Raw genomic sequence first — 13,402 nt, 5'->3', positions numbered from 1 at the left:
CTTGCTTCAATTGTTTGGTAATTTTTAATTAAGTAAAATTTTCACTAACAGAATTACCATATGTAGAAAAGAGAGCTTTTAAATAGCGACAGATACTATTTGTTTCCTAGAATTTGTAAACCTGCCCCTGTAGCTACTGGCCAACTCAGTAACTTCCAAACTCTGTTGAGCACACTAGCCTGCCACAAGAGTGTTGTAGCATTCTCTTCCTTCCAGTCAGCCAAGGTAATTCTACTATGTTTCTGCATTGGATGCCACTCAATCATTCTGTCACTCCCTGTGCGGTGATGTGGCAGTATTGCCCACCATGAGAAGGAGGCAAGCCTAGAAAATGAGTAATGCAGACACAGAAGGACTGAAATTGTTCTTTCTCTTGCACATTCCACAAGTAAAAGTTTTTGGGTGTTAGTGTGCCTCTGCTATCAAAAGTTCAGGAGTACCATGTTACTCACTGAGACGAACCATGTCAGCAAAACCATACCCTGTGGCAAAGTGTATGACTTGTTGCACATGTCTTGAATGACTTCTGCACTCCCCTTAATCAGGTGCATGCACATAAACGAAATCTGAAAGAAACAATGTTTTTAACAGATTAGCAGTTCATGCGTAGTATTAGTAAAAAAAGTAGCTATACATTAAGGCTGCATTACACTTTTCAGTGCTTAGAAAATGACCATGGCTTCACATCTTAACAACATGTGGATAGCTCAGTGGAAGCCTCTGACAGGTGGAGAAATTGTTCAGATGCTCTGATGCAAGTCAGCCCATTTGCATATTACTGAAGTCCATTTTCTCCTAGCATTCTACATGTGCTATTTTAGTCCTGCTCCGAAAGTGGGGACTAAAGACAGATTAACCACCTTAAATGGCAGACAGATTAATATCAAAACTGAAATGGAAACCTGCAGACTCATGAACACTCCCCCCCCCCCCCCCCGCGCGCACAGGACTAATTTTCAAAAGCAAAACCATTTTCTTCAGGCGCATGGAATGCCATAAAGAGGAACCAGAGAAGAGGAGCCTGCAGTGGCATTCTGTAGCTCTGTGGTGTCAACCGAGAGTCTACAAGGGTGGGAAGCTGAACAGGGAAGCAGAATGTAGAAGTAGTCCTCTGTAGTTCCCTAGTGGTGGGCTGCCCTACATCTTTGTCTCTGCTGTCTCTGGGTCAGGAGTGGCTCTCCCAAGTGCTGCTGAACTACAGCTCCCATCAGCCCTAGCAAGCATGGTGCGTGGCCAGGGAGAATGGGAGTTGGAAGTTCAGCATCATTTGGAGGGTCAGAGGTCCCTTCTACTTGTTCTAGGTCTTGTCATACAGACATGCAGAAACTCAAAACACCCTCCAAGTGAGCACACAGAGCCCTTGCCCTACTCGGAGCCAAAGTTTCCCATCAAGGTTCTGTATCAACAGGTTTGCATCCTAGCTACGCGTGTTTCCCCACTTCCCCAAAATTCCACAAAGCTTGTGCAGTTTCTTTTCTCCCAGTAGGATGCTGCTGTACCACTAAAAGGCAAACGCTTCATGGTTTAGTGTTTGTGTGGCTTAGGGTATTTACCTGAGGTTCTGGGCCACTCCTGAACAATATCATTTGTTTCAAACTTCTTCTTTTTCAGCAAGCACTGTTTTACTGTAACCTGCTGAGTCACATTACAAATATTTGTTTTCCTTTCCAGTCATCTCTTCCACAAGATCTGCATTGATCCTTGGCTGCTGGAGCACAGGACATGCCCCATGTGTAAATGTGACATACTCAAGGCACTGGGAATTGAGGTACCTCTGCAGTTCCTGCTTAAGAATCATGTGGCTTGCTGCTGCTTCTAGACAGGAGGCGGCAGCTTAACTGAACATTTGGCTGCTGTAGTAAGTTTGTGAAGGCATTTGGGCCCAATGAAAGGTGCAGTGAGACACATTCCTCCACTACCAATTTACTAAACAAAATATGCATATTTCATATGCATCTCCTCATTGTGTTCCAGGCTGGCTTGTCAGCGCTGAGCAACTTTGCGTTATTTCTTTATATACCGCCCAAAACAGTTTCTAAGTCATTTACAGCCATAAAATCTATATATAATTAATACATTTGCAGCTACATTGTGCGGCATTAAAACATCCCAAGTTTTGCAAAGCGCTTAACAGCAGCGATACATGAAAAGGATGGGAGGGTAGCTGGCAGTTAGAAATAGTGGCATCTTTACAGTAGAGGCTCCCTGACATTAAGTCTGTTTGATTCAGGTGGATGAAGAGGAGAGAGTGGAGTCTCTCCCAGCCACTGTCTCCAACGAACCCTCTAACATGCCTTCGCACACCGACGAGGAGAATCCTAGTGAGACTGGATCATCTGGATACGCTTCTGTCCAGGGGAATGACGAGCCGGTTCAAGAGGAAGTGGACCCTTCAGAAAGTAAGTATTTTAATGGCTGTGCAGTAGCACTTCTGAGTCTTATGTTTTTATGGTAACATTAAACAACAGTACAAAGTACAATGCAATGCAGAGCAATTGTGCACTTCATATCACTAGTAATTGCATACTTCACTGTTCCAATCATAAAGGACATGATTTATTTATTTATTTTTAAATTATCTGCACTGGAGTGTGAACCCTAAGCTTTTGCAGGCATGCGTTAAAAATGATGAAGAAATACTAGTGTTTGCTGCCACCTTCTGGAGGTTCACATCCAGTAAACTCCAGTGTATTCTCTTCAGTCCTCCAACATGAGCCTTGGAGCTCTTCCCTTTTTTAGCAGATTGTGCCCACTTAAAATACTTCATTGCTGACAAAATACTGCATTAAGGTGGCAGGGTTACAGCTAATGGTGGTACTAACTCAAAACGTTGCCTGGTTATATATGCATCTGGGGAAATGATTAAATACTGATTCTACATCGCAAGTACAGTGGTACCCCGCAAGACGAATGCCTCGCAAGACGGAAAACCCGCAAGACGAAAGGGTTTTCTGTTTTGGAGGCGCTTCGCAAGACGAATTTCCCTATGGGCTTGCATCGCAAGACGAAAGCCCATAGGGAAATGCTGGCGGTCGGGAGCAAAGACTTTCGCCCACAGCCGGCCTTCAGAAGAGGACCTCTTCTGAAGGACGGCGGGGGGCAAAAGTCTTTGCTCCCCCCCCCGCCTGCCTCCCCCCGCCTGCCCCGGGCGATCTTAAAATGCTGGCGGGCGGGAGCAAAGCGTTCGCTGCCGACCCCCAGCATTTTAAAATCTCCAAGGGACAGCAGAGAAGTCTCTGTCCCGGGGAGATTTTAAAATGCTGGGGGTCGGGAGCGAAGCGCTGCCGACCCACAGCATTTTAAAACGCTGTTCCGAATCGGGGGGCGGGAACAGCTGCCCCATCCGCCCCACTTCGGAACGATGTTCCGAAGGGGGGAGGGGGGCGGGAACAGCTGCCCCAGCCGCCCCACTTCGGAACGATGTTCCGAAGGGGGGAGGGGGGCGGGAACAGCTGCCCCAGCCGCCCCACTTCGGAACGATGTTCCGAAGTGGGGAGGTCGGGCGGGAACAGCTGCCCCAGCCGCCCCACTTCGGAACGATGTTCCGAAGGGGGGAGGGGGGCGGGGACAGCTGCCCCATCCGCCCCACTTCGGAACGATGTTCCGAAGGGGGGAGGGGGGCGGGAACAGCTGCCCCAGCCGCCCCACTTCGGAACGATGTTCCGAAGGGGGGAGGGGGGCGGGAACAGCTGCCCCAGCCGCCCCACTTCGGAACGATGTTCCGAAGTGGGGAGGTCGGGCGGGAACAGCTGCCCCAGCCGCCCCACTTCGGAACGATGTTCCGAAGGGGGGCGGGGACACCTGCCGCCGCCGCCCCACTTCGGAACAGCTTTCTGAAGTGGGGCGGGGGGGGCGGGGACACCTGCCGCCGCCGCCCCACTTCGGAACAGCTTTCTGAAGTGGGGCGGGGGGGGCGGGGACACCTGCCGCCGCCGCCCCACTTCGGAACAGCTTTCCGAAGTGGGGCGGGGGGCCGGGGACACCTGCCGCCGCCGCCCCACTTCGGAACAGCTTTCCGAAGTGGGGCGGGGGGCCGGGGACACCTGCCGCCGCCGCCCCACTTCGGAACAGCTTTCCGAAGTGGGGCGGGGGGCCGGGGACACCTGCCGCCGCCGCCCCACTTCGGAACAGCTTTCCGAAGTGGGGCGGGGGGCCGGGGACACCTGCCGCCGCCGCCCCACTTCGGAACAGCTTTCCGAAGTGGGGCGGGGGGCCGGGGACACCTGCCGCCGCCGCCCCACTTCGGAACAGCTTTCCGAAGTGGGGCGGGGGGCCGGGGACTCCTGCCGCCGCCGCCCCACTTCGGAACAGCTTTCCGAAGTGGGGCGGGGGGCCGGGGACACCTGCCGCCGCCGCCCCACTTCGGAACAGCTTTCCGAAGTGGGGCGGGGGGCCGGGGACACCTGCCGCCGCCGCCCCACTTCGGAACAGCTTTCCGAAGTGGGGCGGGGGGCCGGGGACACCTGCCGCCGCCGCCCCACTTCGGAACAGCTTTCCGAAGTGGGGCGGGGGGCCGGGGACACCTGCCGCCGCCGCCCCACTTCGGAACAGCTTTCCGAAGTGGGGCGGGGGGCCGGGGACACCTGCCGCCGCCGCCCCACTTCGGAACAGCTTTCCGAAGTGGGGCGGGGGGCCGGGGACACCTGCCGCCGCCGCCCCACTTCGGAACAGCTTTCCGAAGTGGGGCGGGGGGCCGGGGACACCTGCCGCCGCCGCCCCACTTCGGAACAGCTTTCCGAAGTGGGGCGGGGGGCCGGGGACACCTGCCGCCGCCGCCCCACTTCGGAACAGCTTTCCGAAGTGGGGCGGGGGGCCGGGGACACCTGCCGCCGCCGCCCCACTTCGGAACAGCTTTCCGAAGTGGGGCGGGGGGCCGGGGACACCTGCCGCCGCCGCCCCACTTCGGAACAGCTTTCCGAAGTGGGGCGGGGGGCCGGGGACACCTGCCGCCGCCGCCCCACTTCGGAACAGCTTTCCGAAGTGGGGCGGGGGGCCGGGACACCTGTCCCATCCGCCCCACTTCGGAAAGCTGTTCCGAAGTGGGGCAGGGGGCGGGAACACCTTCTGAAGGCGGGCAGGGGGCGAAAGTCTTTGTCCCCCCTGCCTGCCTTCCCAGGGGCTTTTAAATCGCCCCGGACAGCGGAGAAGTCCTCCGCTGTCCGGGGCGATTTAAAATGCCGCCCGCCAGCATTTTAAGATAGCCCCGCACAGCGGAGAAGTCCTCCGCTGTCCCAGGGCTTTTTAAAATGCTGGGGGTGGGAAGAAAAGCCCCCCAGCCTTCAGAAGAGGTCCGGGGACAGACTGTCCCCGGACCTGGCCTGAAGGTGGTTTCCCTAGGAACGCATTAATTGATTTTCAATGCATTCCTATGGGAAACCGTGCATCGCAAGACGAAAAACCCGCAAGACGAAGAGAATTGCGGAACGAATTAATTTCGTCTTGCGAGGCACCACTGTACAGTGGTACCTCTGGTTACGAACTTAATTCGTTCCGGAGGTCCGTTCTTAACCTGAGGTACCACTTTAGCTAATGGGGCCTCCCACTGCCACCGCACCGCCAGCGCACAATTTCTGTTCTCATCCTGGTGCAAAGTTCTTAACCCGAGGTACTACTTCCGGGTTAGTGGAGTCTGTAACTCAAAGTGTTTGTAACCCGAGCTACCACTGTACATAAAAACAGTCAGGTGTCAAGTTTCTTCTATTGTTAGTTAACTTTGTCATACTCATGGACTCAATGGACACAGATGCTACATGTGAAATATCTCATAGGGTTTCCAAGCTGGTGCCAAGCATATTGCTCTGCTTTCCTTTGGACCACATCAGCGAGGCCAAGACGGGGGTATTGTTGGCTGGGCAGCCCAGGACCTCCAGACATACTGCCCAGACTTGTACCCCGGAGAGATCACTTTGGTGCTGCAGTTTGACTTCACCCCCAGGGGCACATTCCATTGTCTCTAGAGGCAACAATTCTAATATTAGCTTCCATTTAGTTTTGTATTGCTTTAAAGCTTCACATAGCTAAGTATTTTATTTTGTTTTTAAAAAAACACCTTGTACTCGATACAGTATATCCATTGTTAATTGGCTTGCCTCAGGCCCCTCTGGTGAAATTTCAATAGTGCTTGCAGCTCCTTCTCTGTGACACATGCTCTACTAGCGGGCTTGTAACTTGTAGGGTGGAAAAGTGACATGTTGCCAAAACAGAGCCCAAATTGAAAGCTTCAGAAAAGAGCCAATTTAGTATAACTTCTTAGAACCGACTTTCCAAAGGCATAGAAATGTCACAAAACTATAAACTTGATCAGTTGTGATTGGGTGGGATTTTTTTTTCTAAACTTGTTTCCCCCTCCCTTTCTTTGTAAAAGGTGATAATCTGCATCTTGTGAACAACGCAACTGAACCTCCACCTGTAGATGTCCTTCCACACCTGGACAATCCAGGTTTTGAGGCTGATGAAGGAGAAGTACGTGAAGAGAAAGCCTAAGCAGCTCTTGCAGCATCTGCTATCTACTTGACATAACCAGCATCAAACAAGGACAGAACCGATAAGACTGTTGTAGCAGCAATTTTGCTTTGATATTGAGATAAATTTTAAGGTTGCAGTTAAATTGAGTGACCTGACCATTTACTTATTTTCTTGTGGGATTAGTTTTAGTACTCTCGAGTACAGATTTGTGAGGAGGTTTTTTTTAGTGCAAACAAGGAAGACAGAATCTTAACACAAAGCCATTTGAGCTCAGCTACTTTTGATACAGTAGAATTTCATTTGTTTCATTTTGGTTTTGAATTAGCTTGTTTTAAGTCTCAGAGTTAGCTTTCTTATGAACTTATGTTTTTAGTTAACTAGTAGGGCGTGTTTTTTCATTTTAATGAGCCTAGGTTAAGTATTTTTTATATATAAAACCACAAGAGTGGCCTTATAGTCAGTGCAGCATCTCTTGATTTATTAAATTACTGGGACCAGTCAGATGTACCTATAAAATATATCAGGAATTTTCTGCACCTACTCTATGGGATTTGAGGGTTAAAATTTGAGAAAATGCTTGAGCTGTCCTTGACTAAAAAGTTAAGATGCCTTTAATCTGCACGTTCTACAGAAAAAAAATAGCTACATACAGTCGTACACTTCACCAAAGGTTACTGTGGACTACAATTAACTGGTGCAAACATACGGGCATAGCCCAGAAATCTGTCCACTTTGGATATTGCTGCTTTTAGCCTTTATGAAGGCTGAAGATTTCTAACTCAGAGGGAATTTTTGTTGCCATTGTTCTGAAGGAACAGTTAAATGAATGTTCCCAAATGGTGTTGGTCAGGTGAGAACATGGCTAAGATGGCAATTACTGAATGGGTGAACTTTTTGTTATTATTTTTTTCTGATTTGTGAGACAGCAATTTGGATATGAAGCTAAGTGGGGGGGGGGGTACTCAGGGTGCCTTAGGATGGAGCGTGGAACTTCATCCACTCATCCACTAAAGTGAATAATGCACTTTATTGTTTATTTTGCATCTCCTGTGGTTCTGTTTCTAATGGCTAGCACTAGCAGAAGTGGCCTTTTTTGTGTTTTTTTCCTCGTTTGTGTTTTTTTAACGTTTTGATTTTTAACAGGAGAAAACAGTACATTTCCCCTCATTTTTGCATCATGTTGAATAAAGTTGTAAATATTTGATTTCTATTAAAAACAAGAACACCGTGTTGGATACTAAATGTAAATGACGCTGTTCTAATGCCCATTTAGTATGTTCCCTTATTTTTGATAAATAAAAGCAGTTGTGTTATAAGCAGGTTTGTCTCAGAGTCTTTCATTGAATGACATCAGCACCACCACCATCATCATCATGGGAAACCTCAGAAGGTTAAGAGTGTTAAATAACCTCCATCTTCTTAACTTAATGTGTAATAATCTCAAGTACCATATTTTTCGCCCTATAGGACGCACTTTTTCCCCTCCAAAAATGAAGGGGAAATGTGTGTGCATCCTATGGGGCGAATGCAGGCTTTCGCTGGAGCCTGGAGAGCGAGAGGGGTCGGGGCTGCAGGCAGCTCCACGCAACCCTCGAAGACCGGCTCTGAGGGTTGCGTGGAGCTGCCTGCAGCCCCGGGCTCAGTGCAGCTCTGCGCGGCCATCGGGAGCGGGGCGCGAAGTCCCGCCCGGCTCCCGATGGCTGCGCAGAGCTGCCTGCAGTCCTGGGATCAGCGCACTTCTCCCCACCGCCAGCCCCACAAGCTCGGGGGACCGCGGGGAGGCAGAGCACGCCTTCCTGCTGTTCCCCGACCTGGTTCTTCCAGCCCCGCACCTGGAGGGGAAATAATTTTTTTTTTCTTTATTCCCCCCCCCCAAAAAAAACTAGGTGCGTCCTATGGGCCGGAGCGTCCTATGGGGCGCAAAATACGGTATATAAGACTTGTGTGCCTTCAGTAATGGAGAGAGACTAACTGGCACAGCTGCAACAGGGAGATAACAGATAGCAAGATGCTACTGTTATGAGGACTATATTAAGGGTGAATATATATATTTTAATGATATTGGATGGGAGAAGGCTCAGTTGCCTAACCACTTGTACTTGATCCTGAAGGGACAGCTGTTATGGACCCGAGTTGTTGCATCCAGGAGATAGCCTCTTTTGGACAGGGTTGCATTCCCTTGGAAGGAGCAGCTTGGCAGCTTGAGATACTCCTAGATTCAACACCCACTGCTGGCCTGGGTAGGCTTTGTGGCCAGCAGTGCCTTTTTCCAGTTCTGGTCCACCACCTCTGGTCCCTTTGGGACAGAAATGTCTGTACCCCATGCTAACATGTGAGAGTTATTCAAGAAAATCCACCTGGGAGATGCAGCCCCTTATGTAGTAGCCCCTGAAAATCAGTCCAAAGACAGATGTAAAGAGATTACTTCATATGATGGACATTAACTTGTTTTGCTGGAGATTATATCCCTGTGTATTATATCTTTAGGATGGTGTAGGCTGTAAATCTAACAAATTACTAATTTTGGTGCTTGAATTGGAATTGCTCTTTTTATAAATCATGTTGCTGCAAACTGATTAACTTTCTCTCTATTTACTGGGCCTTGAAACACTATATAGTGTCAAGAAAAAAGTTTAGCTAACATAACGGTTCACGTGGGGAAATCCACAGCACCATCCAGGCCTAATGGTCCATTAGTTTAAAAGGTTGGAGAAATCTAACTCTGCTAGTAAAGAGAGTTGCTAAATGGTTGCTTGGGGGGGGGGGGGAGATGCAGCTTGTTGCAAAATTGCTAGCTTCACTTGCAAAAGGAGGGCATGTCTGCCTTGCTGTTGCCATAAGATCACTGATACTGCTTTCGCTTTAAAAAAAACAACCACTGGGCTCCTCCTATTGCACTTAGGATGCCACAAGCATAGATGAAAGAGGAAGTAGCTGGTATGTTTCAAAAGAAGGATTAGTGAAATGGGACTTCCCAGTAGATTGTGAAAGCAGGTATTAAATTACCTTCCAAATAAACCATGCCAAGGTTTAGAGACCTGCTCAGCAGCACCTTGATGCAAAAACTTGTTTTGAGGCATTGGTGTTGGTGGTTTCTTGTTTTGGTGGGTGTGGTGGTGCTGTTTTAATGGTCAGATATATCCCAGGACTTTTACCTTGCATGTTAAGTTTTCACTGTTCTTATTTTAAAAGACACTCTTCCTTTGGGGTGTGAGGGGAGGAAAATGTATGTTCTTCTTAGTTGCCTAGGTAAGCTGTTCTACCTTCCAGTGTTTCTGCCAGTGACCCTAAAAGTATTTAGACAACTCACAAGCTCTTAGGTTTCATTTTTTAAAGTACAGAATTTTGCACTGCGTCAATATTTAATATGATTAAGCGTGTACAGTGGTACCTCGGTTCTCAAACATAATCCATTCTGGAAGACAGTTCAATTTCCGAAACGTTTGACAACCGAGGCGCAAAGGGCTGGCTGCAAGTTCAATTGGAAAAACTGAAAAACACTCAACAGAAGCCGTTCGACTTCCGAGGCGCGTTCAAAAACGGAAGCAATTCTGGGTTTTCGGTGTTCGAAAAATGAAATGTTTGGCTTCTGAGACACTCGAAAACCGAGGTACCATTATTATATGTCAGCATATATATTGTGCAGGTTTCAATTCTACCTGTATCTAGGTTTCTGCATTAGTTCTCCCTTACAACTATGGGCAATTAGTTTTCTAAAAATAAAACCTCACACCTTAGCCTTGCAGGAACACTTAGCTGCTTTTCTAATACCCTTCTTCCATTAGGCTCAGGATAAAGTGGAATAAACCCTGTCCTAGAAAGATTTCCTCTGAGGTAGGTTAAGTTGAGAGAGAGCGACATGGCCAAGGTCTGATGCTAAACCCCACTGAGCCTTTGGGTGGTTGAACAAGGTTTTGAACTCCTCTGTCCACACTTTCCCAATGTGCTTTGGCCTTTTCTTCCCCCAAAGGAAATAAGGTGCCCAAGTTGTTTTCTGGCAGGATGCCTCTGCCTTAAAATAACTAAGCAAGAAGCTTCAGGACATGCACACAAAGGCTATGGAATTTGTTGCCACCCATGGCTAATGCCTTCTTAAAAGGTAAAGGGACCCCTGACCATTAGGTCCAATCGTGGCCGACTCTGGGGTTGCGGCGCTCATCTCGCTTTATTGGCCGAGGGAGCTGGCATACAGCTTCCGGGTCATGTGGCCAGCATGACTAAGCCGCTTCTGGCGAACCAGAGCAGCGCATGGAAACGCCGTTTACCTTCCCACCGGAGCGGTACCTATTTATCTACTTGCACTTTGACATGCTTTCGAACTGCTAGGTTGACAGGAGCAGGGACCGAGCAACGGGAGCTCACCCCTTCGCGGGGTTTCGAACCGCCAACCTTCTGATTGGCAAGCTCTAGGCTCTGTGGTTTAACCCACGGCGCCACCCGCGTCCCTTGATGCCTTCTTAGATGGTGTTTAAAAGGGATTATTTACTTACTAATACATTCGTATCCCACTTTTACAACAAGGAGTTGTACATGGTTCTCTCCATCCTCATCTAGGTAGGTTAAGCTGTGGAACAGCGACTGGCCCCAACATCATGCAGTGAGCATTTTGTCGGAGTCAGGACTTGAACTCTGCTCTCCTAGGCCTAATCCAGAGTTCTAGCCTAGGGGTGGGGGAACATCACATCTGGGAGCCAAATATGGCGATATACTGGGGTAGGAGAGCTGGAAAGAACAATTCACACCTGGCAACCAATGTGCCCTTTTGGTTTCAGATAGTACATGGGTAGAGGGGTCTAAAAAGCTGAGACACAATTTTTCACTGCCCTCTAGCGGCTCATTTACCAGAAATGGTGTACAGTGGTACCTCTGGTTACGTACTTAATTCGTTCCGAAGGTCCGTTCTTAACCTGAAACTGTTCTTAACCTGAAGCACCACTTTAGCTAATGGGGCCTCCAGGTGCCACCAGGCCACCGCTGCGCAATTTCTGTTCTCATCCTGAAGCAAAGTTCTTAACCCGAGGTACTATTTCTGGGCTAGCAGAGTCTGTAACCTGAAGTGTATGTAACCTGAGACATATGTAACCTGAGGTACCACTGTATTTAGCGTGTATACTTGATTCGGACCAAACTAAGCCCCCCACCCCTGTATATTTTGCTCTAGGAGGCTTAGTTTGGTCAGAATTGAGTATATACTTCCAGAATTCACACTAAATGCATTAATTCTGGTAAATGAGCCACCATAGCCACTAGAGGGCCTTGAAAATTTGTGTCCTGGGCTTTTTAGACTGCTTACCACGTACTATCTGGAACCAAAGGGGGCACATTGGTTGCCAGAAGTGAAAAATATTGGCATTATTTTCTCTCCTGCCCCACTCTCCTGCCCCACTAATATGGGCCTCTCTAGCCCTTGAGACTCTCCCCAGGATGCAGCCTTCAGTGGGCATGCTCCATGCTCTCAAGTGCTGTGGCTAAACCTGGTGGCTTGCATGCCTGCATGGCTGGAGTGTAGTCTAAATGCAGGTATCTTCAACCTTCTCAGACCCAGTACAGTGGTACCTCCCGCTAATGGGTCCTCCCGCTGCCACCACGCCGCTGCTGCGCGATTTCTGTTCTCATCCTGAAGCAAAGTTCTTAACCTGAGGTACTATTTCTGGCTTAGCGGAGTCTAACCTGAAGCATCTATAACCTGAGGTACCACTGTACCTGCTCTCAAACATGCACTTGGGAACCCATTTATTGATATTTTACTGTATATTGAATGACAGTCTGGAATACTGAATAGCAGATCTGGAATCACCAGTTAGAAGACCAATGGGCAGAGGTTGCATTTGCTGGCACTGCCCATCATTGCTGTGTGGCCCCCTCAGAAGATTATCCATGAGAAAATGTAGCCCTCCAATGAAATATCATGGAGGACAGCACAAGCAGGGAAAGCACTGTTGGGGGGGGCCTTTGCTAAACGAGGTGGGCCTTTGCTCTTAAGTCAGCAGGGTTATTATCACTGGCAGCAGACATCCTTCAATGGTGTGGGTTGGACTAGATTCCCTATGACTAGAATGTGTAGCCTACCTTACATGCTGTTGTGAGCATAGGAGCCAACTCCTAGGGGCCAAGGGGTCTTCAGCTGCCCCCCCCCCAAAAAATTGATGGGCACTGCCATTCAAATAGTGTGCATGTACTGCGTCATGCACCCCTGGTTGGGAGGGACAAAATGGGGGGGGGGAATATATCACCTTGAGCTCCTTAGAATAAAGGTGGGATATAAAGGCAATAATAATAATAATAAAGACATAAAAGTGTGGGCTAATTTTTAATAGTCATACCTTCAGATGAATATGCTTCAGCTTAAATATTTTCGGATTGCGCTCCGCAGCGACCCAGAAGTGAAGGAGCGCGTTACTTCTGGGTTTCACCGCTTGCGCATGCGCAGATGCTCAAAATGACATTATGCACATGCATGGAAGCGGTGAAATGTGATCAGCGCATGCGCAGACGCAGGTTGCGTTCGCTTCAGGATGCTAATGGGGCTCCGGAATGGATCCCATTCGCATCCAGAGGTACCACTGTATAATTATTGGGTTTTTGCAAGTGAACACTACCACATCTTACAAGTAATAACAAAAAAGAGAACAAGACAGGTGACCATCCAACCCCTGCTTAGAAACCTCCAAGGAAGGAGACCCCACCACCTGTCATGGGAGTCTGTTCCACTGCGGAACAGCTCTTGCTGTCAGAAGGTTATTCCTATTGTTTCGTCGGAATCTCCTTTCTTGCATCCTGAAGTCATTGGTTCAAGTCTTACCCTCCAGAACAGGAGAAAACAAGAACGCTCCCTCCTGCATGTGACAGCCCTTAAGATATTTCAAGGTGGCTATCATCATCTCCTCTCAGTCTCCTCTTATCCAGGCTAAACACACCCAGCTCCTTCAACCATTCC

At 49.0% G+C, this 13,402-nt stretch overlaps 1 protein-coding gene across 1 annotated transcript in view; it reads left to right on the top strand.

Moving 5' to 3' along the window:
• RNF128 (ring finger protein 128) overlaps window positions 1–7,784 on the top strand; it is a 39,678-nt gene extending 31,894 nt beyond the window's left edge. The window contains exons 5-7 of the mRNA XM_083486528.1: window positions 1,672–1,768; window positions 2,231–2,399; window positions 6,365–7,784. Of these exons, the coding sequence (XP_083342654.1) occupies window positions 1,672–1,768; window positions 2,231–2,399; window positions 6,365–6,483 (385 nt within the window). The 3' untranslated portion in view covers window positions 6,484–7,784. The remainder of the gene's footprint in view (window positions 1–1,671; window positions 1,769–2,230; window positions 2,400–6,364) is intronic.
• Window positions 7,785–13,402: the final 5,618 nt, after the last annotated feature.

The sequence above is a fragment of the Podarcis liolepis genome, assembly GCF_965112155.1.
Source record: "Podarcis liolepis genome assembly, chromosome: Z".
NCBI classification, from domain to species: Eukaryota; Metazoa; Chordata; class Lepidosauria; order Squamata; family Lacertidae; genus Podarcis; species Podarcis liolepis.
The sequence above is the reverse complement of the archived record's forward strand: the minus strand, read 5'-3'. Positions and strand labels throughout refer to the sequence as shown.